The 27251-nt window shown below is 33.4% G+C and overlaps 4 protein-coding genes across 4 annotated transcripts; 3 read left to right on the forward strand and 1 right to left on the reverse strand.

The window, feature by feature from the left end:
• The first annotated feature begins 540 nt into the window (after window positions 1-540).
• LOC101222544 (nucleolar protein 10) lies at window positions 541-9237 on the forward strand. The gene is made up of 16 exons (XM_004136999.3): window positions 541-992; window positions 1690-1788; window positions 1894-1985; window positions 2555-2655; window positions 2875-2965; window positions 3767-3825; window positions 4038-4161; window positions 4356-4424; window positions 4525-4577; window positions 4653-4761; window positions 5966-6136; window positions 6224-6382; window positions 6570-6662; window positions 7450-7632; window positions 7950-8152; window positions 8293-9237. The coding sequence occupies exons 1-16, from the start codon at window positions 860-862 to the stop codon at window positions 8696-8698; spliced, it is 2145 nt and encodes a 714-aa protein (XP_004137047.1). The 5' UTR covers window positions 541-859; the 3' UTR covers window positions 8699-9237.
• A 1701-nt stretch (window positions 9238-10938) lies between these two features.
• Window positions 10939-13730, reverse strand: LOC101222782 (7-deoxyloganetin glucosyltransferase). The gene is made up of 2 exons (XM_011660471.2): window positions 13185-13730; window positions 10939-12157 (listed from the first exon to the last, which is right to left on the reverse strand). Exons 1-2 carry the CDS (start codon window positions 13627-13629, stop codon window positions 11196-11198), a joined length of 1407 nt encoding a protein of 468 aa, XP_011658773.1. The 5' UTR covers window positions 13630-13730; the 3' UTR covers window positions 10939-11195.
• A 3000-nt stretch (window positions 13731-16730) lies between these two features.
• Window positions 16731-17132, forward strand: LOC116401660 (7-deoxyloganetin glucosyltransferase-like). The gene has a single exon (XM_031888802.1). The coding sequence runs from the start codon at window positions 16731-16733 to the stop codon at window positions 17130-17132; it is 402 nt and encodes a 133-aa protein (XP_031744662.1).
• A 5112-nt stretch (window positions 17133-22244) lies between these two features.
• On the forward strand, window positions 22245-25183 carry LOC105436086 (7-deoxyloganetin glucosyltransferase). Its single transcript, XM_031889003.1, has 2 exons — window positions 22245-22837; window positions 24009-25183. Exons 1-2 carry the CDS (start codon window positions 22315-22317, stop codon window positions 24965-24967), a joined length of 1482 nt encoding a protein of 493 aa, XP_031744863.1. The 5' UTR covers window positions 22245-22314; the 3' UTR covers window positions 24968-25183.
• Window positions 25184-27251: the final 2068 nt, after the last annotated feature.

A 27251-nucleotide genomic window follows, 5' to 3' on the forward strand; every position in this document is an offset into this window, starting at 1 on the left:
TAAAAAAATTACATCTTAATGCTATATTTACTATTATGCTTACTATTGTTGTTACTCTTTTAGGAATTAATAGTAATTTAAAAAGTGGCCCATGAGTTATTAAAGTTTAGTGTCGTTGTTTACTCATGTTATGCATCAATGTCCAAATATGTTAACAAAAGTCATAATTCATTGACGAGCAAAGAGTAATCAACCTAATTGTGTAAGATAGTTATGGTTTTATTGTTTCATTACTCATTATTTTTGTTTTATGCTTACCATCATTGTTACTCTTTTAGTAAAAACTATGAATATTGACACATTTGTTTTTTCTATCCGTTCAAAGATAAAGATAACAATAACTATAACGTGAAACTTTTGACTTATCTCGACACATTTACTGAAATACTTACCATTGCCATTATAGTTTCACCATAAAGAAAAACAATCAAATTACCTTCACAATTTGGTTGAATTAGTATTGATATATGAATGGAATTTGATTAGAATGGTTTATTTTCTAAAGAATTAGAATTGCTTTCTCTTCCAAACCCTATTAATATTAACTACTTCGCGCTCTTTCACCACCTGCTTCCGATTACCACCACTGCGCCCCATCCCGCTTTACACCGCCGCCCCTTGCCGCTTCTGCCGGACGCCGTTTCATCGCCTGCCGCCGGAAGCTGAACCCTCCACTGTCACAGTCTCGACCTCCCGACGAACTCATTGCCGCCCTCTCTCACACTCTATTACCTCCAAGAGCAACCCGAGTTGTTATTTTTTCCTTTCTCAGAAACAGAAATAGTGGTTCACCCCCTAACCCGTTTTCCTAGGTTTTGATTTTTCAGTACTTTCTCTGTTTGTCTCCTACAATTCTCCAATGGCCTACGAAGGAGGCAACCTCAAGTCTACCTCCATTAATGGGGTGAAATTGTACACCGTTGCTTCCGAACAACGGTCTGTTGCTAGTTGGCTCAATCCTAAAAAGCTGCGTGCTCTTCGCAAAGACAAAGGTGCGTGTTTTTTTCTAACTTCTAACTTGCGATTTCCTTTTTTTTTAGGCTATGTTCGATAATTTGAATTGTGGGAAACTCAATATTATTGATGTTTCTTTAGTTGAGGTGTTCTAAAAATGTTGTTTGTTTTTTATTTGAATCTTAATCGTTTCTCTCTTCACTCTTGTCGTTTACATTGTTCTGTTAAACAATCTTTTCTATGTCCATTACAATGTGCCAAGGTATGCAGTTTGTGTATGATTTTTTCTCTTTCAGTAGATTACTTGGAAAATCGAAAATGTAATTCTTTATTATAATGGTAAGCAAGGTTTTCCTTTGTTTCCTTGAAGCGTGATTGAGGATGAACCAAATAGGTGTACTGTTTATCTTGGCCTTATGTTGTAACATCTATGTTTGTCCAACCTGTTTTCTAGCATGGTGGATTGATTATGCTCTATAATGATTTGTGTCTTCTGAATTGATCTGATTTCTGTGCTGGTTCCTTGGTTTCCTTATACGAGTAGTACTCTGCTTATAATATGTGTAGCAAGTAACATGTTTTTCTGCATTATTTTCTGAGGCCTTACTAATAATTTCTTTATGAAGCCTTTCCCCGGCGTTCTTCTGCAGCATTGGTCTCCTGTGAGGGCAATAAATTATTTTTGTTCTTTCTATCATATATTGTTGTTTATGATTTCATTTGTTTATGTTTTAGATTATACATCAAGGGTGGACTTAGTCCAGGATTTGAGGTTTGACATCGCAACAAGTAAAATAAAAGCAACCCCCGACGGAGAGTTTCTAATAGCATCAGGTGATTTTAAGCAAGCATAAATTGGTATCAATGTTCAGTAAGAAAATTCATAAGAACTACCGATTTTGCTATCATCTATTGTTGCTTATATATGGTTGTAAATAGGTATCTATCCACCACAAGTTAAAGTATATGAGTTGAGGGAATTGTCGTTGAAGTTCAAAAGGCACTTTGATTCTGAGATAATTGACTTCCAGGTAAATTTTGTGTTGTGCAGCTCTGGGTTGGGTTGTGAAGGTGTTTGATATAGTCTATTCTTTGAAGTAGCATGGAACTGGTTAAATATTCATTGAGAACTAGAACAAAAGGAAACCTGTTCTTCTTAATAAGTAAGGGACTTTTTATCATTTTCATTTTGAATGACACGATCATTATGGAATATAATGACTCTGATATGCCATAATGTCAATTTTTATAGTCTAGGACAATGAATCAGAGAAGACAGACGTGTTTAGGCTTTAACGAATGAACAAAATAAGAGGGCCACCCAAAAACAATTAATTTTTTGTCCCTTAGTTCTTCCATGCTCATTGCCATTCAAGGAAATATAATTGAATGTTTATTTTCTTTATGATTGAAATTAGTTAAATATTATCCAATTATCCATATCTTTTTCACTCATATTCCACCCCCTGTTCGGAGTGGATCTGAAGGTGGGGATGGAAGACAGTCTTAGTATTTGATGAGGCCTAGCTACTTTGGATTGTTTTTTTGTTAAAATTTTGTTATATTAACTGGGTTTAATGTGTTATTTTTCCTAATATAGATACTGGATGATGACTACTCGAAGCTAGCATTTATGTGTGCTGATCGTTCTATTGTTCTTCATGCTAAATATGGAAAACATCACAGTTTACGGATACCAAGGTTACTTTCTTATGGTTAATAGCACTACCTCCTCCCTTGTGTTGTTATAAGGTTGCTTATATAGTTTTGGGATTTCTTCCCTTTTGTTAAATTTATTTTCAATAAAAATAGTTTCTTTTTTATACAAAGAAAGTCAATTCTTGATGTAATTACATATTAACCTTGCTGTAGTTCTTATGAATGACTAAACTCAAATCTTTTTATCTATGGCATCAACAGGATGGGGAGGAATATTGAATTTGATTACTGGTCTGCTGATTTGCTTTGTGCTGCATCCTCTCCAGATTTGTACAGAATTAGTTTGCAACAGGTTTTTATATTCTTTTGTTTTCCTGTTTGTCTTTTTGTAAATAAATATTTTTGAATGCAGATTGGACTTTGTTGGACTTTCTAGATTCATTTTATTAGGAAGCCTGATAGAAGAATTTGATGGAATGTTTCAGGAACATTGATGATGTTTCATGTTTCTCTTTTGGCTTTGGTTTCGAAGACTTTTGCAATTACTCTATAGGCACTATTTTACCTAGTTCCTCCTCCAGCCCCCTTTCAGATATAAAGGCCACTCTTTATGGCTTGTCAGGGTGTGCGCTATTATGTAAGATGTTTTGGGGGAGAGAAATGATAGAGTTTTAAGAGGGAAGGATAGGGACCCTTGTGAGGTTTGGTTTTTGATGAGATTTCATGTCCCTTTGGGCTTCAGTTTCAAAGTTTTTTTAACTACTCACTCGAAAACATTAACCTTAATTGGATCTCATTTCCTTAGTGGGTCTCGTTGGGCTTGTTTTTTTTATATGTCCATGTATTCCTTCATTTTTCTCTCAATGAAAGTTGTTGCTTCTCTAAAAAAAAAACTATTTGAAAACCCTTTCTTTATAAGGGTTAAATAGTATATAAGGGCCAGCCCATCAAAAGGACTCAAATAGTCTTTTTTGTGTTTGCACGTTATGTATAAAGACGGGTTAATGTGCCATATGCAATGTCTTTGTGAATATATTTGATAGACTTCTTTGTTTTCCAAGAATATTATTATGTGATACTTAATAGTTTCTAAGTCACTTATGATATTCTTTCTTGCAAACAAGTTTAGAAATAACCGATTGTTTCTTTGTAGGGACGGTTTCTTCCACCTCTTAATACCGAATCACCAGCAATAAATGTGGTTTCTCGAAGGTTAGTTAATATCATTCTTATGAGCATACTATTTTCATATTAATTGAATTGGTCTGTTATTTATTTATATATTTATTGAGTAGTGATTGAAGTAGTTTCATTTGCTTTATCCAAGTTAAAACATGCTCAACAATTGCAATTTATTTATTGAGTAGTGATTTAAGTAGTTTCATTTTCTTTATCAAAGTTAAAAATATGCTCAACAATTGCAGCAAACTTCATGGGATCATTGCTTGTGGAGGAGTTGATGGAGCTGTAGAATGTTTCGACACCAGAACAAAGTTATCTTCAATCGGTAGAATTGATGCTGTTGCTCCTGCAGGAGATAAGGATCAGGTAAGTCTCCTGGTTGAATCTTTTGCAACTACTTGTTAGTCTTTTGGATAGATTGAGTCAAAGGTTAGGGCTTCAAAATTTTTTGTCTTCTGCAATTTTGGCAAAAACTTCAACTCTCAAGCTTTCAACCAGATCTCTCGCATAGTAAAATGTTTAATCAATAATTTAATGAATATTATATTTTTTTCATATAGGAGGTCACTGCATTAGCATTTGATGATATTGGTGGATTCCAAATGGCTGTTGGCAGTAGCTCAGGGAAGGTAAAGCTTCATCTCCTAAAGTGACTCTTCCAGGTGTCCATATCTTGTTAAAGAAGAAAATTATATTTTGACATAATTTATTTTATCACATCACATGCAGGTTTTGATCTATGATTTACGTTCATCAGATCCTATTCGAATTAAAGACCACATGTGAGTTTACTTTCTCTTATTAGATTTAGGACTTAACCATCGTATACTGATTAAAATAATATGATCATCTTGCAGGTACGACAGTCCAATTCTGGACATTAAGTGGCATAGCACTCTTAATTCTGAAAAACCAAAAATGATTACCACTGACAAGCACGTTGTTAGAATTTGGGACCCAGATACCGTAAGATATCTCTCCATTGCCTCTGTTTTTACAGTCAATTTAAGACAACCTTTTTGAGCAACATGCATTGGATTAGGTGTAAACTCTCATTTCACATCATCAATATCTCTTTCAACTTTGCATCATTTAAAAGATTTTAACTCAGAAGGGACAATCTACATTAACTTTTTATAATAATTTGATGATTAATATTTGTTGAATTTGAGCCTCAAAGTTGAGGCATTATTATAAAAAGCTTTTAGGGAAGTTAGGTCTATCATACTTCACTCGTTCTTTTATCCCTCAAGTTTAGGGTTAATTGGAGTAGTTTACCTTTTCAGCCTCCTTTAATGTTGTATAGAAAGTGTAATCTTTTGTTGAAAATAATGGAAAAATGTTTCTCCTAAAATTTCAGGTCATAACCTTAGTCATCATTAATCGTAAACTCTAGCTGTGGTCATCATCCCTCTCAATGGCATACCCTTCTTACAGCATCTTCATTCACAACACAATTCGTAATTTATATAATACCTTCATACAAATCCCCTTTACATTGAGAAAAACTCCAACTGATATTTTCCCAATTTTGTCCTCAAATCATTGTCATTGCATTAAAAAAAGGTTCTATCCTTGGGTTGGCACAGAAAGTGGAGTCTGTATAGAATTTTCAAGCTAGTTCTTCTAATTCCTCTGTGAAAATTGTGTTCAAATTATGAAGTTATAAAAAAGAATTCTGATAGAAGTGACACTTATCCCTTGACACCCAAGAAATTAACACAATATATCCACCAAAATATCATTTCAAACTCATTGTTGCCCAATATCATCTCTAAAAGCTTTTAGGCTGATCAGTTCAAACCAAGAAGCTCAGATTCTTGCTGGTTGGTGTTTGATAAGTTTCTTGTCATTGGTACGTTTTTACCCTAGGGTATGATGTTTTTTCAATTAGAATTTGTACAATTTAAGTCTATGCTTAAATGGAATGGGGATATTATTGTGCTCTAGCTTGGAGAGTAATCAGCATTACATGTGCTGAGGATTATATTGATTTATTTAGGCGCTGAGTATTATATTGATTTGTTAATTATTTATTTTAACTTTTCAATTATAGAACTTCATGGTTCAGTTCTTATTATTTTTTTATTAATAGAAAATTGTGTGTTTTTACTTTGGTGGGTAAAACTTCTGAAATCCTCCTTCAATCATAAAAAATATTATGTTTTAGGGAGAAGGAATGACCAGTATCGAGCCCACACTTGGACCAATAAATGATACATGTGTATTCAAAGACAGTGGATTGATGTTACTAGCTTTGAATTCAAGTCAAATACCTTCTTACTTTCTGCCTGCGCTGGGACCTGCACCAAAGTGGTGCTCTTATTTGGAGAATTTGACGGTGAGCTTTTGAACATTATTCTCTTTTGTCTTCTTTTGTATGGTATCTTTGATTTGTAATACCAACAATTCCTCTCTCTTAATGTAGGAGGAATTGGAGGAGAATGCACAGCCAACAATCTATGATGATTTCAAGTTCGTAACGAAAGAAGAACTTGGGAGGCTAAATTTGACAAACCTGATTGGAACAAATCTGCTAAGAGCTTACCTTCATGGCTTCTTTATTGATTATCGCCTGTATAAAAAGGTAATTTTAGTGTTCTGTTTGTAGAATAGCCTGTGTAAATTTTAGGTGTTGTGTGTTTAGCTGTATTGGTAAGTGGGTGGATAACCAATTTACGGTACCATTAGAAACAAATAAATTGTGTTGATTTGAGAATTTTCAAAGCGCTGAGCTAGTTACTTTTTGTTATGGTATGCACGTTATTTTGCAGGCTAAAGCGCTGGTGGATCCTTTTGCATATGATGCTTACATAGAACAAAGGAAAAAGGAGAAACTAGATGAGGAGCGTGCGAACCGAATTACGGTAAGTTACTTTTTTTCCCCAAAACTTTATGATATTTATTATTTGGTTACCCAAGTTCCTGATCAGTTGTTTAATATTCTTGTATGTCTTGCCACACATTTTGTGAATGCTGCTTCTAAATTTCATTTGGACCTCATGTGTACAATTCTCTGTCTCACTTACCTTAGGTTTTCATTATTATTAGTTTTTTTCCTTTTAGGAAATTTTAATTTACTAAGAAAATTTTGCAAATAGATCTTGCAATTGGTGTTAATAAAGAAACAAATAGTAATTACGAAAGAGTTGGAGTTCCTTCTTGTGGAGGGAGCTCCCATTTTTGTGGTGTTGGTTTTTTGTATTTTCGTGTATTCTTTTTTTTTTATCAATAAAAGTTATTAAAAAAATCACAAAAAGAATTTACTGACTGCCTTTAATGCACAACAATCTAGCATTGTATTTACTCAGTCAAGAAACACTTGGGACTTGGGAGAGTTATACTGCAATATTCACCTTGTAGTCGTCCCTAAAAGGTAATCAAAATTTAGATCAATAATTGTGAAAATTTTCTCATAATTAACCATAGTCTTCTCCCGGTGATCGTCATGAGTAGTAGAGCTGTGTCCAAGACTTCAAATTCTATTGCAAAACTTATTCTAGAAAGAGCATGACTCCTCACCTAAAAGAACTACAACATATGAACAGACAACACAACTGTTATTATCGACGTCATTGCTTTTTGTTTCATGCCATCCTTATTTAGTTTTCCATTTGTGTGTATATATATTAATTTTTAACTTTTTTTTTCCAGGTGAAAAGGAAATTACCCAAAGTCAACAGGCGCCTTGCAAATCAAATCCTTGAAGAGGAAGAAGCTGAAACGGAAAAGAAGGAAGAAGATGTCAATAAGACCAAGAAGGCATCAAAGAAGAAGAAAGCGCTCAGTAGCGAAATCTTTCAAGATGAACGTTTTACGAATATGTTTAAAAATGAGGTACACTGGATTTGCAGATGCTCCTTTTCCATTTTGTTCTCTACGTTTCTGTTACTTATTTGCCCATCTCAACAACTTTTGTAAAGAAAAATGAGGGAAAAAAAATCAGGGTTTCATCTTATCATCTACAAGAGACCATAACCAAATATCAAATTACATATGCAAATGTCTACTCTGAAATGGGGATGTTTGCAGACGTTTCTTAACAAAACAAATGTTAAGAAAGAGACTTCTTACATTGGGCATTCACTTTTGGTTTGTGTTAGATCATGTTGTAGCTCTTTGTTGATCTAATGTTGGATTATGCTATGCTACAGAACTTTGAGATCGATGAGCTTTCACAAGAGTATCTTGCGCTGCATCCAATGGCTTCTACAAAGCAGCCATCTTTGATGGAAGAGCATTTTCAACCTGTCTTGGAGGACAGTGATGAAAACTTGAGTAATTCTGATGCCTCAGTTGAATTAGATTCTGAAGATGAACCCAGCAACGATAAACATAAGAGAGCACGAGTTCCGAAGTGAGTATTTTAACTCATAATAATTATTTGGGCAAATTACAATAAGTATCCCTAAAGTATAGTGGTAATTGTAATTACTATAAAGGTGTAAAATTTGGACCCCCAAATGGTATGATAATTTAATTGATGTCATTTTGTAGATTGTATGAGGTCAAGGATGAACGGCATGCCGAGGCGTTCTGGAACCGTGTATCACTTGCTAAGGAGGACAGACTCACTATGGAGGAGAAGATTGCTGCTATTGGAGACAACAAGCAAGATTCTGGAATTCTAAACGAAGTTAAATCAGGACCAGGAGGGTCACGAGAGATCTCCTTTAAGCCAAGAAGCTCAGCCAGGTATAAGGAAGACGACGACGATGAAGGCCCACGTAAGAAGAATTGGAGGAGCAATGAATTTTCAGGTCCACATGCCAATAAATCAGGTTCTCGAGGTCAAATGAGACCTGGAAGAGGCCGAGGTGGAAACAGCAGAGGTGGAAACAGCAGAGGTGGAAATAGCAGAGGTAGGGGTGGAAATAGCAGAGGTAGAAGAGGCCGCCGGTGAATAAGCACGTTTGTTCACACTGCTGTATCCTACAAAGAAGAATATTTCATATAGTTGGAGCCTGAGCTGAGTGTAGCTTTGTGCTTTGCCTTTGCTACTTAAAATGAACGAGTAGGGATGCTTGATGATAACCGTGAAGTGCAAACGTCGCGAGGGCAGGGCGTAAATTTCATCCAACCCCATGAGAAGATTTTAGAAAAATGTAACAATTGATAGGGTAGTTTAAATTATTATAACATGTCTTTTGCTTTAAAGAAGGGTTGTCCAATGTTATGTTATTTGTTATTATTAGCGAGAGAGACACAAGATGCGTAATAGGAGAACCTCTTTGAAAGAATATGATCATATGCAGAGAAGAAAGAGTATATGAAAAAAATTTTGTTTAAAGATTATGCGAGTTTTGCTTGAGTATCAATTAGTCATTGTATTATCATCATGTTCTATGTGATATTGGTAAGGAGTGCTGTTGGTATTTAGGTCGTGTTGTGTAATGGTTATAACTTATAAATAGGACTTGGGAGATGGAGCCCTCTCAACTATGTTCTATCAATCTCTTGGTATTCTAAACATTTAAACATTTATAGAATTAGTCTATTTTTACAAATGTTTTGAAATTTAATTATTATTCTACAATTATATTTTTGGTTTTTTTGAGACAATTTTAACCCTGTAATACTCTACTAATTTATAATTAAAATTTTACAAATAGTTCAAAACGTTTTTGGTAATAATCATATGAAAATATATAAATATTTTTTTAAATAATTAGTCATTATATGTCATCATTAATTGTAATCTTCACTTGGGGATTTTTTATTTATTCATTAACGAATATGGTATTGGTCCCTTAATTTGGCAAAACGTTTTTATAATTGTTTTATTCATTTTCGTATGAAGAGTTTATACAAGATCGAAAATGTAATAATTGATTTTTCTTTGAAGAAACCAATATTGCATTAGGATGATCGTGGATGATTTGATCTTAATCCTAAATGAGTTGTGAACTCCCGATTATGATAAAAATGTTTTGGTTTGTATGAATAAGAGCAATCACTTCAGTAGAGACTTTTCAAGCTTATCATTTTCGAAATTTATCCTAGTAGGGAGCCGAGAACACAACTATACAAGAAGATATTTACACCATTTTGAACTTAGAAGAATTAAAGTATATGAGTTGTATAATACCTCGAGTTTCGGAGGGGACATGAATAAACCAGTATCACATCTGTATGAGAGGGATCCTAAGGATATGGAGGTAATGTTAAGAAAAACTTAAAAAGAATTAAAAGTTGATTTTGAATCTTGAATAATGAGACCTCAACTTTTCACTGGCCCGAGAGGGATTAGTTTATATACTTTTTTTTTTTACTATGAGATGGGTCAACAGGTGGAAGAGGATATCTCCACTAAGTAGATACCTCTTTAGCACTCTTATCATTCATGCTTTATTAATATAATTAAGAAAGTACAAGAAGCAAAAAAGAAAACGAACAAGGGCTAGAGGGAAGCCCAAGAGACACCCAACATCAAACAATTATACAAAAGTAGAGATATTAAGTGCAATAGTGCTACTAGGATACTCTCTTTAAAGAGTGGGGATCTACTTGTCTAATGGTTCATGAGCGCTTTGATATCTTTCCAAATTTCGAAAATTTCTTTTTTCTTGAAGATTCTATTATTTCTTTCCAACCAAATCTTTCATAATGATACGAACACCAGATTGAAGAGGATATAATTTGATATAATTTTTCGTGTCCTTTTTAACAAGAAGGCAAGTGTGTTTGCACATAGGGCGGCCACATGAATGTTGCTTTTCTAATTTGTTAAAACTTCCACATTTTTCCATAATTTTTGAGCAAATAAATGATACTTAAGAAGTTAGATGTCATTACATATGTAAAACGATACTTTTGACCTATACAACATGTAGTTATAAGCAATGTTTAAATGGTCAATGCACTGTTTATTGGTCATTTCCACGAACATAGAAACATATCTACAATATGAAGAGTGTAGCTATCGATCTTTAGTGATAGTTGATGAGTTTCGTTTAATTTAATTAAAATTTTTAATTAATTATTAACACATCTAATCTTAACATCCATAAAGTTCTCTTGTTAAGCTCGCCAAGGATAGTAATAAAGAGTAATTTGAATTGTTAAAATTATTTAAGAGATTTTTATTATAATAAAATTAATATAAAATATAACGTAGTACTCCACCATAAATTTAATTATAGATACCCAAATTAAGATATATATTTGAATAAGTTTCAAATATTAAATTCATATGAATTGAATCCAATTCATATAGAATCAAACAGAGATGGATATATGCATATAATTATGTCTACATATAAATATGCATATATGAAAAACAAAGTTTTAGGCTCCACACCACTTAAGAACATTTGCATATGTGATTCAACAACTGCTAAATGTAGAGTTTTAGTGACAATTAGCTCATCACATCATTGTAAAATACAAACAATAGGGATTTAGAAACTTACTTTTGCATGGGAATTAATCTCTATAAGCATTTCAGAAATGAGTCGATCCAAATTTGTAGATGATGACCCACCAAACTTACAAGCCTCTTCAGCCTTTGTCTTCCACTCTCTCGCATTTCTTCTGATGTCTTCACCCTTTTCTCCATCTCCCATCAAAACTCTCACAAGCTTCTCCACTTCCTCCCTCTTCACATCACTCCCAATCTCCAACCCATTCCCCCACTCTGTCTTACAATAATAACTGTTCATAGGTTGTTCTGCAAAGCACGGCCACGATAACATCGCCACTCCTCCCACAATACTCTCCATCGTCGAGTTCCATCCACTGTGCGTCAAAAACCCTCCAACCGAAGGATGCTTCAAAACCTCTTCTTGATTGCACCACTTCACAAACATTCCTCTTCCTTCCGTCTCCGCTGCAAACTCCGCCGGCAACGATATTGTCTCTCCTCCCACTAGATTAGGCCTTACGATCCACAAGAATGGCTTCTCACTGTTGGCAAGTCCCCACGCAAATTCAACCAAGTGTTGAGGGGACATCACATTTACACTTCCAAAGCTGACGTAAACTACTGAGTTGGGTTGTTGTGAATCAAGCCATTTCATGCATTCTGATTGCACGTCCCATAGATCTAAACCGATGTCCTTGAGTTTCGCATCTTGGATTGACTCAGCAACTAATAAGTTGATTGGACCAATTGGGTAAATGGGAGGGAGCCTTGAGGAAAGTGCTTCCAAAACTTGGTGTTCTAAAGAATCAAATGTGTTCATTATTATTACATTGGCTTTGGGGAGTATTTCAAATTGTTGGATGAAAAAGTTGAGTACTGGGTTGTTTTTGTCGGTTGTTCTAATGGAGCTTGGGATATATTTCAAACTAATTTCTTTTTGCACTGGTGGGATCCATTCAATTGTTGTTTCTAAATCTCCATTTGTCATGAAGTTATCATCTACAAAGAAAAACCATAGGAAACCAAAAGTCAATTGAATTTTTTCTTCTAAATCTTATACCAACTTGCTGGTAAAAAATAACTCTACCCTTCAAATTTGGATTTTTATTTTGGTGGTTGAAAAAGTTGGTGTCAAATTTGGATTAATAAAAGTATTTTTTTTTTTAAGTTTAAGAGTAATTTATAAAACTTTTCAACCATTTAGTAGTATTTTTTTGAAACAAAACTTAATAATTTTCATAGGCAAGCATATTCTAAACCATTTTTGAAAGTTTAGAGACATTTTCCTACACAAACTACAAAATTTATGGATATTTTGATATTTTATAATATAATCTAAACTGTATTAATTTAATGTATGATGTACTTTCAGTAAATGCCAAATTGAGTTCTACACAAAAAATTTATTTCAAATTTAATTTCCAACAACATTTTGTCGGTAACTTTACCATACTCGAAGTGTAAGATTAATAATATATATTCTCAACTATTACGTGAATATATCTCTATCCCAAACAAAATTTCGAAGCTGCTACAAATTAATTATTGAAAAGAAAGAAAAGAATAGGTTGAATCACTCAAAACCTGAAACTATAATAAGCAACATTACAGAGGCTATACTGCTGGAAAACCTGCTTTAATACGAATACTATGTCCATGTTAACGGATTGATCCAAAAGTTTGAGATGATGAATGGGAGCAATTTCAATGTGAATATCAATACTTTAATAGAAAAGAAAAAAAAAGTTTTGGCTCCATTTGGTTTTTGTTTTTTGAAAATTTAGTGTTTCCTATTTTCTTTCCTTTTCTTGTCATTGTTTTCATCCTTTAAGTAAAAAAGTTCTTTTAAAAACTTTTAAATTTCATAACTAGTCTTGGTTAAAACAAAATGGTAGAAATTAGATCAAGAAAACAAGATATTTTTGAGGTAAAAGAAATGTTTATAGACTTAAAAGACCATATGATTAGCAGAGAGAAGGAGTTGTTAGTAAATGACATTGGGAAAATGGAGTCTTGTTTGATATACCTTTAAAAGGCAGCAAGCCATGTTCAACAAGTTTTGCATACTGCATATATCCAAGGCACCCACAAGCACTAGCAGTCCAAAACGTAGCAATGGGAATCCCAAATTGACGGGCAGCAAACACGGTGAAAGTCATGAGCCCATCGCCAACAATGCACGAGACCGGTGGAATAACGCCACCACTCGAGTTGATCTCCGAAATGACACTGCAGAGTGGGGCTAAGCAATTGCGGGAGGTGGAATAGAAGAGTGAAGGAATATTTCGTCCTTGGGTAGCCTTACTATCGCACGATGGGAGTCCATCGGGAATGGCTCTGAAGTGAAAGTCAGGCAAGCCATCCAAAGAGTTGGGACCTCGAGTTCTAAGGAGACATCTATGGTTGTATTCTGTGTTGACAAACGTTATGTGGAAGCCTTTGTGGTGAAAGAGTTTTGCAAGGTTTAGCATTGGAGTTATGTGGCTTTGACTTGGGAAGGGGACGAACACAGCATGAGGTTTCTTGTTACCCTTTTTTTTTTTTCAGTTTAGTATGAGGTTTGGGGTTTGGTTTGTTTGTTTATATAGGCCTCTAATAACGTGCAATACATCATCAATGGCATGGACTTGTCTTTTCTCAACAGTACGTTTGAAGAGATTGGTGATTTGAATGGATGAGATCAAATAAAAAATGACTCACTTTTTAAAAATTCGCCAATGAAAAACACGTCCACCCACTTGCAATTGAGAAGATCACTTCATAGAGGATTTTTTTTAAAAATAATGTAAAATTTGAAACATATTTCAAAAATAGGGTGGATGCAAAACTATTTTAAAAAATAGGTGTTTTGAGGTGAAGTCTCGTACACCACTTCCATGCAGTGGACCCCACATATTCTATTTTTTCCTTATTTTTATATTTATACTACACTGGGCTCCACATTTTTTTAATTTTCTCATTATTTATATACGTGAGTTTCACACACTTCACTTTTTCTCATCATTTATATATACATACTCACATAAGATATAATATATATATTATACATTCAAATTCTAAAAATATCTTTCTTTATTAAATTAATTTATTTTTTTATTTTTTTCTTTATATATATTTAAATATCACAATCTTCAATCTTCAAAGTTTATGGAATCTTTATGCTCAAAACCCCGATTCAAATAATCATTTATTTGGTACTTCCGAAGGAGCAGGAACTGCCATTCTAACCCTTCTCGGGGGATTCCATCCGCAAACCCAAAGTTTATGGCTGACTGATATGGCTCATCATCATTTAGCTATTGCATTTATTTTTCTTGTTGTCGGTTAACCAATTTCGAAATTGGATACAATATAAAAGATCTTTTAGAAGCACATGTTTTTCATCGGGGAACAATTGGGGCGCTGACATAAAGGCCTTTATGACATGATCAATAAATATATTAAAATATAGTTTTCATTCATTTCATAAATGTCACATGCCATGTCGAATTTCAAAGAATTTTCAAATACCTTTGTCGTTAGTTTTGAGTGAAAATCGTTAAAATTTTTGTTTTAATAATACCTATGAACTATGGAATAATTTCACAATGACTCTTGAACTAAAGAAGATTAAAAAAAATACATTCATTGATAAAAAGAAAATTTGTAATAATTTTCTCACCAACAAAAATTTCAAGTTAAAACATAAAATTCCAAAAAACTTTACAAAACTCCATAATAGAGGTTTCTCCTTCAAACATACTAAAACGATAACTAGTTATGTATTTAATTATTAAAACAGTAAACTTTTAAAAATACACTCAAAGTTTCAAAAGTTTCAAAGCAAAATTAAAACTAAAAAAATGTTAGAAAAAATACATATGATATCATACACACAAACTACTAATACCGTCTTGCTTATCTATTTTTATGCACACTTTAGTAAGGTCTATTGAACGGAATAAGAACAAGAAAAAAAATTAATGCAAACATCAAACTATTCTAAGACTTGAATTATTTTAATGAAGTTGAGATATTAATAGTTGTACGTGCATTCGTATCCAAATACATTTTTTTATTTGACTAATTATTGTTTAGGTATATTTAAAAAGAAATAACTTTGAAAATTTATGAGTTTTTTTTGAAGAATTTTATATTTTAACTTACAATTTAATTTTACTTTGGATAATGAAAAATTTGGTGTAAAAATATATTAATGAGAATATACATCTAACCTTTTTTTTTTAGTTTAAAGTTAATTATAAAGCTTTAGAAATAAAACTTCAATAATTTTAATTTAAAACTAACTGTAAGAGTAAAAGGTTAGAGGCAATTTTTATAATTAGCTTGCATCGAGTAACGTGCAGTGTGTATTATGTATGGAGTATTCTTATTAAAATAACATCAAATTGATTATCATTAGACGTGCAATAATAAGCATTGTAGTTCGAGCAACGAGAAGCTGAGTACGTGGAGAGTTGTGGACTATACACAGATTGAATTTAAGGCAAATATAATAGATAATTTCACATGGTACTAACCTAAGTTGAATCTCATTTTTCATTGACTTTCAAAATATGGCAAAAGAAGAAAAAGATCATTTGGATGATACAAAAAATCCCTTTCTTTTTTTGTTTTGTGTTTCGAAATGTAATGCCTAGAATTTTGAACCAAGTGTAGTGGGTGTTGATATTTTATTTTAATTTGCTTTTGTCTTGTCCTCTCATTTTCCAAGTGATCAGTGTTGAAAAGTCGAATGGTAGACGATGTTCTGTCATTTGTTAGACAAAAACTCTTGCTGCTAATTCCCATATTTACACATTTGCTCTCAAAACTCACCTTTGAAAAGATTTCGTAATAAACAGACAAGTAGTTTGATTTCAATATCTTTGGTGTTGGTAATTAATTTCGTACTCTGTGAAGGAATGATTAGTTATAGAACTTAATTTTTAGAAAATGTTAATCGGAGTTGGTAAACAGGTCCATCTCTCTTACCAATTTCAGGTTGTGGTTTATATTTTATGCAAATAGAAGTAAAATTTCACGTGCTGTACATTACCCTCAATCATTATTTACTTGTCGTTTCAAATTCAATGTCCTTACAATTATTGAGAGAGTGAGCCCAATTTGACATTCAATGTCCTTACAATTATTGAGAGAGTGAGCCCAATGGTCAGCTGAAGGAATTAATGATAGGAAACTGTGAAAACTAAAGACATGGACAGAATAGCAAGAAAGTCCAGGGATAATAAATTATCTTGTTAGGATAATTTTACTCATTCTAGTGATTGTCTTCTAACGAACTATATTTTGTGGAATTAAATCGAAATTTGAACAAAAGTTACAAAAAGAAGAAATTAGAAGAAGATACATATTTGTGTTTTAATAGTTTTTTCCTACTTGCATGAATAAACAATATCCAAATTGAATAGTTAACTACATCAGATTTAAGTCTAAAATAAACAATACTACGTCATTGTACAAACATGTGAAAATACAATTTGTTTTCCCAATGAGTTTGAGCCTATCAAAAAGAACCTAAACCAAACCCAAAACCCCATCCCTCATTTCTAGAAACTAAGAGAGAAAAAAAATGGGTTCTCTTACCAAAGTAGACCAAGGAAAACAGCAACCTCATGCAGTGCTCTTCCCATACCCATCTCAAGGCCACATAAGTCCCATGCTAAAGCTTGCAAAACTCTTTCACCACAAAGGCTTTCACATAACGTTTGTCAATACAGAATACAACCATAGACGTCTCCTCAGATCCCGAGGTCCCAACTCTTTGGATGGCTTGCCTGACTTTCATTTTAGAGCCATTCCCGACGGCCTCCCACCGTCCGACGGCAACTCCACCCAACATGTTCCTTCACTCTGCTATTCCGCTTCCCGCAATTGTTTGGCTCCACTCTGTAGTCTCATTTCGGAGATCAACTCGAGTGGCACTGTTCCACCAGTTTCCTGTATTATTGGCGATGGGGTCATGACTTGTTAGAAATTAATAAGCTAGATACATTATGGATAACAAATTAATAGATACATTTCTAGTTTCAAGATACATATGCATTTCTAGATACATGTAATTATTCAAGTACATGAATGGTATGTATTCATGTACTTCATTTATTTTGTGTCTTTTAGGAAGTGTCTCTTGAATACTATATATATAGAGATCATTTCCTTCATTTATATACAAGATAAAAGAATCAAATCAATAGAAGCAAATATTGAGTTTTAGAAAGTAAGTGAGTTTCAAGAGAACAACATTCTTCTCTTGTGTGTTATTGAGTTTTCTAAGAGAAAAAATTTCTTCTCTTAAAAGTTTGTGAGATTTAGAGTGAATTTAGAGTGGGCTCGTCAACGCCTCCAACAAAGTGGTATCAGAGCAAGGATTGAAAGATGTCATCTAACATGTTGCAGCCTCAACCTCGTTTTGAGGGAAAAAACTATAGGCGGTGGAGCCAGCAAATGAAGGTTCTTTATGGATCTCAAGATCTTTGGGATATTGTTGACATCGGATATTCAGAGCCAGAAAGTGAGAATGGTCTTTCAGCACAACAACTCAATGAGTTGAGAGATGCTAGAAAAAAGATAAGAAGGCATTATTTTTCATCTACCAATCTGTGGATGAAAATATTTTTGAAAGAATATCAGGAGTCTCTACTGCTAAAGCAGCATGGGATGCATTGCAAAATTTGTATGAAGGAGAAGAAAAGGTAAAATTGGTCCGGTTACAAACACTTCGAGCTGAATTTGATACAATTCGAATGAAAGATTCTGAAACTATTGAAGAATTTTTCAACCGTGTTCTCTTAATTGTTAATCAATTGAGATCAAATGGAGAAACAATTGAAGATCAAAGGATTGTTGAGAAGATTCTTAGAAGCATGACTAGAAGATATGAGCATTGTTGTTGTAGCAATTGAAGAATCCAAAGATTTGTCAACTCTCTCTATAAATAGCTTAATGGGATCTCTTCAATCTCATGAGCTCAGATTGAAGATGTTTGATTCTACTCCTTCAGAAGAAGCTTTTCATATGCAGTCCTCCTATAGAGGTCGATCCAATGGAAGAAGAGGTGGACGTGGTGGTAGAGGCAATGGACGATCCAACGTTGTAACAAATACAGAGTCAGAAAGCAGGGACAATCAATTTTTTTCAAATAGAGGACGAGGAAGAAGTTCAAATAGAGGAAGAGGTAGAAGTGGTGGTCGTGGAGATTTTTCTCACATACAATGTTTCAATTGTAGACGTTATGGACATTTTCAAGCAGACTGTTGGTCTAAGAAGACTAATTCTAATCAAGCAGAAACCACACTAATGCATGAGCAATCAAATAATGATCAAGGTCTTCTCTTCCTCACTCTCAATGTTCAAGAATCAAGCACTGAAGAAATATGGTATCTTGATAGTGGTTGTAGTAACCACATGACAGGAAGAAAGGATATTTTTATATCTTTAGATGAATCTCATCAAAATGTAGTGAAGACTGGTGACAACAAGATGCTTGAAGTCAAAGGAAAAGGAGATATTCTTGTCAAGACAAAAATGGGAGCAAAAAAAATTACTGATGTGTATTATGTTTCAGGTCTCAAACACAATCTTTTAAGTGTTGGACAACTTCTCCTAAGAGGACATGATGTTATTTTTAAAGATAACATATGTGAGATTAGAACCAAGAATGGAGATCTCATAACGAAGGTTCGTATGACTCACAACAAAATGTTTCCAATTAAAATATGTTATGAGAAGCTTGTTTGTTTTGAGACTTTAGTAAATGACACCTCATGGTTATGGCATTGTCGATTTTGGGCACCTAAGTTTTGACACTTTGTCTCACATGTGTCAACAACATATGGTGAGAGGAATTGTCAAATTAAAAAGGAAGATCAACTCTGTGAAGCATGTGTTTCGGAAAGCATCATCGAAATTCATTTCCGACTGGAGGTTCTTGGAGAGCATCAAAACCACTCGAGCTTGTTCATACAGACTTATGTGGACCTATGAGAACTACTACACATGGAGGTAACCGTTATTTTCTCACATTTATTGATGACTACAGTCGAAAAACATGGATTTATCTACTAAAAGAAAAGAGTGCTACTTTCGAATGTTTCAAGACATTCAAAGCAATGGTGGAAAATGAAAGTAACTTGAAATTGAAATCATTGCGTTCGGATCGTGGAGGAGAATATATTGTTTTTGCAGATTTCTTGAAGGAAAATGGAATCAAGCATCAGAAGACTGTTCGAAGAACTCCTCAACAAAACGGAGTTGCAGAGAGGAAAAATAGAATAATAATGGAACTTGCAAGAAGTATGTTGAAGGCAAAGAAGCTTCCTGATCAATTTTGGGGAGACGCAGTAACTTGTGCTGTTTATCTCCTAAATAGAGCTTCAACGAAAAGTGTGCAAGGTATTACTCCTCAAGAAGCATGGAGCGGATTGAAACCAACCGTTAGTCACCTAAGAGTGTTTGGGTGCATTGCTTACTCTCACATTTCAGATGAGAAAAGAGGTAAGCTAGATGATAAATCAGAGAAATGCATTTTTGTTGGGTACAGTGAGAACTCTAAGGCCTACAGACTATACAATCCGATAAGTAAGAAAGTTATTATTAGTCGAGATGTCAAGTTCGATGAAGCAAAATTGTGGCAATGGAATGCACCAAATGAAGACCAAAATCCATTACATGTTGATATGGATGGAAAAAAAGATGCTCGAGACTTGGAGCTTGAAGTAACTCAACCACTGACTTCACCTTCTTCATCACACTCCACAAGTGATGAAGAAACTACTCCAAGGAAGACCAGAAATATTCAAGAGATCTATAATACTTCAAGAAGGATACTAGATGAAGAACATGTTGATTTTGCTTTATTTGCAAATGTTGATCCTGTATACTTTGAAGAAGCAATTCAAGATGAAAATTGGAAAGATGCAATGAATCAAGAGATTGATGCAATAAGAAGAAACGAGACATGGGAGTTAGTAAAATTACCAGAAAATAAAAAGGCTCTTGGAGTCAAATGGATCTATAGAACAAAGCTAAAGCAAAACGGAGAAGTGCAAAAATACAAAGCCAGACTCGTTGTAAAAGGTTACAAACAAAAGTTTGGTGTGGATTATGAAGAAGTTTTTGCACCGGTAACTCGCTTGGAGACTGTTCGTTTGTTGTTAGCCCTTGCAGCAAAAAATAACTGGAAAGTTCATCAAATGGATGTAAAGTCAGCATTCCTAAATGGGTATTTAGAGGATGAAATATATGTTGAGCAACCCCCGGTTATGCAAAGATTGGAGAAGAAAATAAGGTGTGTCGATTAAAGAAAGCCTTGTATGGGCTAAAGCAAGCACCAAGGGCTTGGTACAGTCGCATCGACAATTTTTTCTTAAAGGATGGTTTCAGAAGATGTCCATATGAACATGCTCTCTACACCAAAGAAGATGAAAATGGTAATTTCTTGATAATTTGTCTATATGTTGATGATTTAATATTTACGGGCAACTCAAATATGATGATTGAAGAATTCAAAGAGAGCATGAAAAAGGAATTTGAGATGACTGATATGGGTTTACTTCATTATTTTCTTGGTATTGAAGTTAAACAAGGTGATAATGAGATTGCAATTTTCCAAAAGAAGTATGCAAAAGATTTGTTGAAAAAGTTCAAAATGGAGAATGCTTATCCTGCCAGTACTCCTATGGAATTGGGTTTAAAGTTAAGTAAGCATGATGTTAGTGAAGCTTTTGATGCCACCATTTATAGAAGTTTGGTTGGAAGTTTAATGTATTTAACTACAACTAGACCTGATATTATGTTCTCGGTCAGTTTATTGAGTAGATTTATGACATCACCAAAGAAAGTCATTGGGAAGCTGGAAAGAGAGTTCTTAGATACATTCTTGGAACTGTTGATCATGGAATCCACTATAAAAGGAATGTGGATAATGTTCTTGTTGGCTACAGTGATAGTGATTGGGGAGGAAATATTGATGATTTCAAAAGTACTTCTGGGTATGTATTTAATATTGGTTCTGGAGCAGTTTCATGGGCATCAAAGAAGCAAGATGTTGTAGCATTGTCCACAACAGAAGCTGAATACATTTCTTTGTCTGTTGCTAGTTGTCAAGCACTTTGGCTAAGAAATGTACTACATGAATTGAAGTGTCCTCAAGAGAAAGGAACCATCATGTTCTGTGACAATCAATCATCTATTTCACTTTCGAAGAATCCCGTTTTTCATGGAAGAAGCAAACACATAAACATCAAATATCATTTCATCAAAGAATTGATCAAAGATGGAGAAGTATATATCAGGTATTGCAAGACTCAAGATCAAGTTGCAGACGTATTCACAAAAGCATTAAAGACAGATTCATTCTTGAAAATGAAAGAGAAGCTCGGAGTTTGGGAAGTCTAGCTTAAGGGGGCATGTTAGAAATTAATAAGCTAGATACATTATGGATAACACATTAATAGATACATTTCTAGTTTCAAGATACATATGCATTTCTAGATACATGTAATTATTCAAGTACATGAATGGTATGTATTCATGTACTTCATTTATTTTGTGTCTTTTAGGAAGTGTCTCTTGAATACTATATATAGAGATCATTTCCTTCATTTGTATACAAGATAAAAGAATCAAATCAATAGAAGCAAATATTGAGTTTTAGAAAGTAAGTGAGTTTCAAGAGAACAACATTCTTCTCTTGTGTGTTATTGAGTTTTCTAAGAGAAAAAATTTCTTCTCTTAAAAGTTTGTGAGATTTAGAGTAAATTTAGAGTGGGCTCGTCAACGCCTCCAACAAATTTTACGCATTCTAGTACCTAAATTTCATAAGTGATTGTCTTCTAACGAACTATATTTTGTGGAATTAAATTGAAATTTGAACAAAAGTTACAAAAAGAAGAAATTAGAAGAAGATACATATTTGTGTTTTAATAGTTTTTTCCTACTTGCATGAATAAACAATATCCAAATTGAATAGTTAACTATATGAGATTTAAGTCTAAAATAAACAATACTACGTCATTATACAAACATGTGAAAATACAATTTGTTTTCCCAATGAGTTTGAGCCTATAAAAAAGAACCTAAACCAAACCCAAAACCCCATCCCTCATTTCTCTTCAAAACAAATCCTTACATACAAACTAAGAGAGAGAAAAAAAATGGGTTCTCTTACCAAAGTAGACCAAGGAAAACAGCAACCTCATGCAGTGCTCTTCCCATACCCATCTCAAGGCCACATAAGTCCCATGCTAAAGCTTGCAAAACTCTTTCACCACAAAGGCTTTCACATAACGTTTGTCAATACAGAATACAACCATAGACGTCTCCTCAGATCCCGAGGTCCCAACTCTTTGGATGGCTTGCCTGACTTTCATTTCAGAGCCATTCCCGACGGCCTCCCACCGTCCGACGGCAACTCCACCCAACATATTCCTTCACTTTGCTATTCCGCTTCCCGCAATTGTTTGGCTCCACTCTGTAGTCTCATTTCGGAGATCAACTCGAGTGGCACCGTTCCACCTGTTTCCTGTATTATTGGCGATGGGGTCATGACTTTCACTGTTTTTGCTGCCCAGAAATTTGGTATTCCCATTGCTTCGTTTTGGACGGCTAGTGCTTGTGGGTGCCTTGGATATATGCAGTATGCTAAGCTTGTTGAACAGGGCTTGGTTCCTTTCAAAGGTATAAATTAACTTACAATCTACAGTTCTTGTTCGTTATCGTTTTTATTATTTTCTATCTGTCCTTTCTTTTCGTCCACTGATTATTTCTGCTGTAGTGATTAGCGCTGTGCCGCAAACATATCCTATCAATGCTTTTGAAATTTTGACATATAATTCCTACAATTACATCCGTTCTTGGGTAGATATCTATTAATTTTAATTTTGTTAAAAATATTTTTAAAATCTTACAATTTCATCTTCAAGATTTTAATTTTGTTTTAATTTAGTTCTTTGTTTCCAAGATTTAAATTTTGAACTTTAACTTTTAACTGAATACACATTTTCATTACGGGGTGTTAAATATTTATTAATTAATATTAAAAGTAATTATGAAGTGAAAAATTAAAATTAAATTTAGTAGTGATGAAGAAATTGTATATTATTAATTAATTGTAATTTTTTTAATTAAGAGACAAGAAGTGAGTATTAAGTTAGAAGTGGAAGTTAAGAATGAAGAGATTGAATTGAAATCAAGCTAGCTAGTTTAAAATGTAAAGTATTATTTTAAATGCAGAGAACCAAAACTATATTTTTCCTCACATTAATTTATTTGGAGTACAAAGACCCAAAACAAAACTAGCCTTTGAAGTTCATGTATAAAAATATTCAAAATTGTATTTTAATAAGATTTCACTAGAGTACGTATCTTCTTGGCTTTGCTGTTTTATCATTTGTATTGATTCATTATTTTAATATAAAGTTAAGGAATACAAAAAACAAAAAAAATAGGGAACTTTATCAATCAATATAAAATAATTTGGTTGATTTGGTTGTTATCTAATCTCCATTATTTTCTTCTAATTTAAAATTGATTTGTCCTCAAAATTTGATAACAATTAATCATTCAAATTTGGTGTAATTGCATATTAAATCATTAATTGATTTAAAAGTATAAGTTTATTGGTGAAAATAAATTTAATATTATATTATCTATTAATTCATCAATAAACTCAATACCATATAGTAAAAGATTTAAACACATAACCTTTTTGGACTATCGGCTCTATATCATTTTTAATCGTCAATCAATTCAAAAATTTTAGTTGGATAAATGACAAATTTAATGTAATATTTAACGATCTAAAATCTTCTACTCATAGATTATAATTTGTATTTCTTTTGTATTGCAGATGAAAACTTCACGACTAATGGGGATCTAGAAGAAACAATAGAATGGATTCCACCAATGGAGAAAATTCGTTTGAGAGACATTCCAAGCTTTATTAGAACGACAGATAAAGACGACATAATGCTCAACTTTTTCCTCGAACAATTAGAAACACTTCCCAAAGCCAATGCAATAATCATGAACACATTTGATTCCTTAGAGCACCATGTGTTGGAAGCACTTTCCTCAAAACTTCCTCCCATTTACCCAATTGGTCCAATCAACTCATTAGTTGCTGAGTTAATCAAAGACGAAAAAGTCAAGGACATCCGTTCAAATCTATGGGACGAGCAGTCAGAATGCATGAAATGGCTTGATTCACAACAACCCAACTCAGTAGTTTACGTCAACTTTGGAAGCATAACTGTGATGTCTCCTGAACACTTGGTGGAATTTGCATGGGGACTTGCCAATAGTGAGAAGCCCTTCTTGTGGATCGTAAGGCCAGATCTAGTGGAAGGGGAGACGGCATTGTTGCCGGCGGAGTTTTTGGCAGAAACGAAAGAAAGAGGGATGTTGGGGGATTGGTGTAACCAAGAAGAGGTTTTGAAGCATCCTTCGGTTGGAGGGTTTTTGACTCACAGTGGATGGAACTCGACGATGGAGAGTATTGCGGGAGGAGTGGCTATGATATCGTGGCCGTTCTTTGCAGAACAACAAACCAATTGTCGTTATTGTAAGACGGAGTGGGGAAATGGGTTGGAGATTGATAGCAATGTGAGGAGGGAGGACGTGGAGAAGCTTGTGAGGGAGTTGATGGAAGGAGAAAAGGGTGAAGACATGAAGAGAAATGCGGAAGAGTGGAAGAGGAAGGCTGAAGAGGCTTGTAAGAATGGTGGGTCATCCCTAACAAATTTAGATCGAGTCATTTCTGAAATTCTTTCCAGCAAAGAGAAATCAAAGCTTGAATGTCAAAATTAACGATATAATTTCATGTAAGCATGGCTAGTAACAACGCTCATGCCGTCTGGTCAAATAGTTAAGCATATTAATTTTCATAAATCTAAACGAAGAAACTTTTGTCTTCTTTGGCTTTTCCTATTACTGATGTGTTTGATTTATATTGGTATTGTTATGGTTTCTTTAATATAAATAAGTGGTGTTCATTGGGATGTGTGCCAATGTGTTGTTGAATAATATTGTAGATCTCAAAGAAGGTTGATGTCCAATCTTAATCTGTTAAAGTCAATGAACTATTTGAAAAAAGATACAATTAAGTAAATTCTAACAAAGTGTCATACAAATTTGTATATAGACATATAAATAAATATTTTGTCATTGTTGCTGCATTTAAATTATCACTTTGCTCAAATTTGATTCTATATATCTTTTTTTCATTTCGTTAATCACATATGCATGTCTCACTTTTATAAATGTAAATTTTTTTTTAGTAAATTTTCTGATTTCGAGGATAGTAAGTTGTGCAAGGTTTATTACCAAATTAGTAAATATTTGGTTTAAAAAAGAATACAAATTTTGCATTTAAAAAATTAAATTTAAAATCAGATCAACAACCTCCTCTGAAATTAGTTTTCAAAAATAGATCAACTCAATCCATAAACTTTTCAACATGAAAAAAATAAAACATAACCAAGATTAGAATAAGATCACATACACGTGGTGTGATCGATCCTATTCATCGGCGTTATTTAAAAATAAAAAGAAAAAAGTAGTAATCAAATCAAATTTCTAAACTAATGAAATACTCACAACACAAAAGATCAGTGACATGTGGTATACTCACAACACAAAAGATCAGTGACATGTGGTATCCATCACTTCTGCTTTCTCTAACCTATGAAAAGTTTATGAAAGTAAAGACAACACAATTTATATACAACTCCAATTTCCCTTTCTCTATCTAACTTTATTTCCCTTTCCCTATCTAACTTTTTCTTTATTTTTCTTTTTAACGGTATCTGTCTAGTTGGTAGGTGCATCCAAGCATTTTTACAAGATGGTATCGTTTTAGCACCTTCATTATTTTCTATAATGATTTTATTCATTGAAGCACAAGGTACATGATGATAAAACAAAAGGACTAGCGATAAGCCAAAAGAAAGAAAGATTCCTTTCTCTACCAAACTTTCCATGAATTGACAAGTCAAATTTTAATAAGTTTTTTTTCAATTTTCGTGGTCAATATATTAATATATCAAAAATTTTACGATAAAATATTTTGTTATATTAAAAAATAATGTGCTTAATTTGTGGTGGTTACATATCTAAGAATTAATTTTTTGCAGAGTTTTTTTTTTTTTTTATATATATTCAAATGTTGTGGATCAAACGGGTTGTCTTGTAAGATTAGTAAAGATGCACGTAAGCTGACTCGGATTAATTAAGTGAACAAAAAAAAAATGTCTCTATATAATTTATTATCAACAATAGCTACCACACTCTTACTCAATCACGATTCATATTATATAAGAGAAAAATGATGTTGTTAGGGAAAGAAGTACTCCATGAAATGTTTAAATACTATTTTTCATCTCTCAATTTTGGTCCATCAACTCTATTCATTTTCTGAATTTCAAAAATTATAAGAAGACTATTGTTTTTATTATTTATAGAGGATTTGATCTAAAATTTAACTTAGCTTTCTGAAATTAGGATGTGAATTTTTCCTAATTTCAAACTAGCTAGATCTTATCTATTTTAATTCTTAGCTTTATTCTATGGAGCCAAAATTCACCCATAACATTAACTTCTACACCAAAGTATTATTTCAAAGATGATACCTATCCTAGTCTCGTGCAGTGATTCAAATTTAAAAGTATTGTTCTAGCCTTTTCGTTATACGACGTATACAAACTTTATCAAACTAGCAGTAACTAAATCGAACTTGGCTTCTCCAACATCATTTTCAGATCTTTGGCCATATCTCTTCAATATCTAATCAAGTCCTTTTTTCTTCTTTTTGAAGACCCAGTTAGGTAATTGTCTCTTGATGCTCATAATTTATGTTATATAACCTTTTTTATTGCAACAGATTAAACATATGAGCTTAGATCTTTTATAGTTTAGGGGTAGCCCCTAGAGCCCCTGATAATTATGAACTCATAATGCATATGAAACACACATGTTATCAAACAATTGTAAGGCTGTTAAAGCAACATTAAACCTCAAACCCCTTCCACATATTATGTTTGTAGAATAATAATGAAAAGAGACGTACTGCTATATCTAATTAACTTCAATAATG

This window comes from Cucumis sativus, chromosome 7 (genome assembly GCF_000004075.3).
Source record: "Cucumis sativus cultivar 9930 chromosome 7, Cucumber_9930_V3, whole genome shotgun sequence".
Taxonomy (NCBI): Eukaryota; Viridiplantae; Streptophyta; class Magnoliopsida; order Cucurbitales; family Cucurbitaceae; genus Cucumis; species Cucumis sativus.

Excerpts from the sequence above, each read along its gene's own strand:
- LOC101222544 (XM_004136999.3), top strand. The coding sequence starts at position 860 with ATGGCCTACGAAGGAGGCAACCTCAAGTCTACCTCCATTAATGGGGTG. Across the intron at positions 993-1,689 it reads TGCTCTTCGCAAAGACAAAG|ATTATACATCAAGGGTGGAC; the intron begins GTGCGTGTTTTT and ends TTTATGTTTTAG. Across the intron at positions 3,826-4,037 it reads ATAAATGTGGTTTCTCGAAG|CAAACTTCATGGGATCATTG; the intron begins GTTAGTTAATAT and ends CAACAATTGCAG.
- LOC101222782 (XM_011660471.2), bottom strand. The coding sequence starts at position 13,629 with ATGCTAAACCTTGCAAAACTCTTTCACCACAAAGGCTTCCACATAACG. Across the intron at positions 12,158-13,184 it reads TGGCTTGCTGCCTTTTAAAG|ATGATAACTTCATGACAAAT; the intron begins GTATATCAAACA and ends TTTTCTTTGTAG.
- LOC116401660 (XM_031888802.1), top strand. The coding sequence starts at position 16,731 with ATGGGTTCTCTTACCAAAGTAGACCAAGGAAAACAGCAACCTCATGCA.
- LOC105436086 (XM_031889003.1), top strand. The coding sequence starts at position 22,315 with ATGGGTTCTCTTACCAAAGTAGACCAAGGAAAACAGCAACCTCATGCA. Across the intron at positions 22,838-24,008 it reads GGGCTTGGTTCCTTTCAAAG|ATGAAAACTTCACGACTAAT; the intron begins GTATAAATTAAC and ends TTTGTATTGCAG.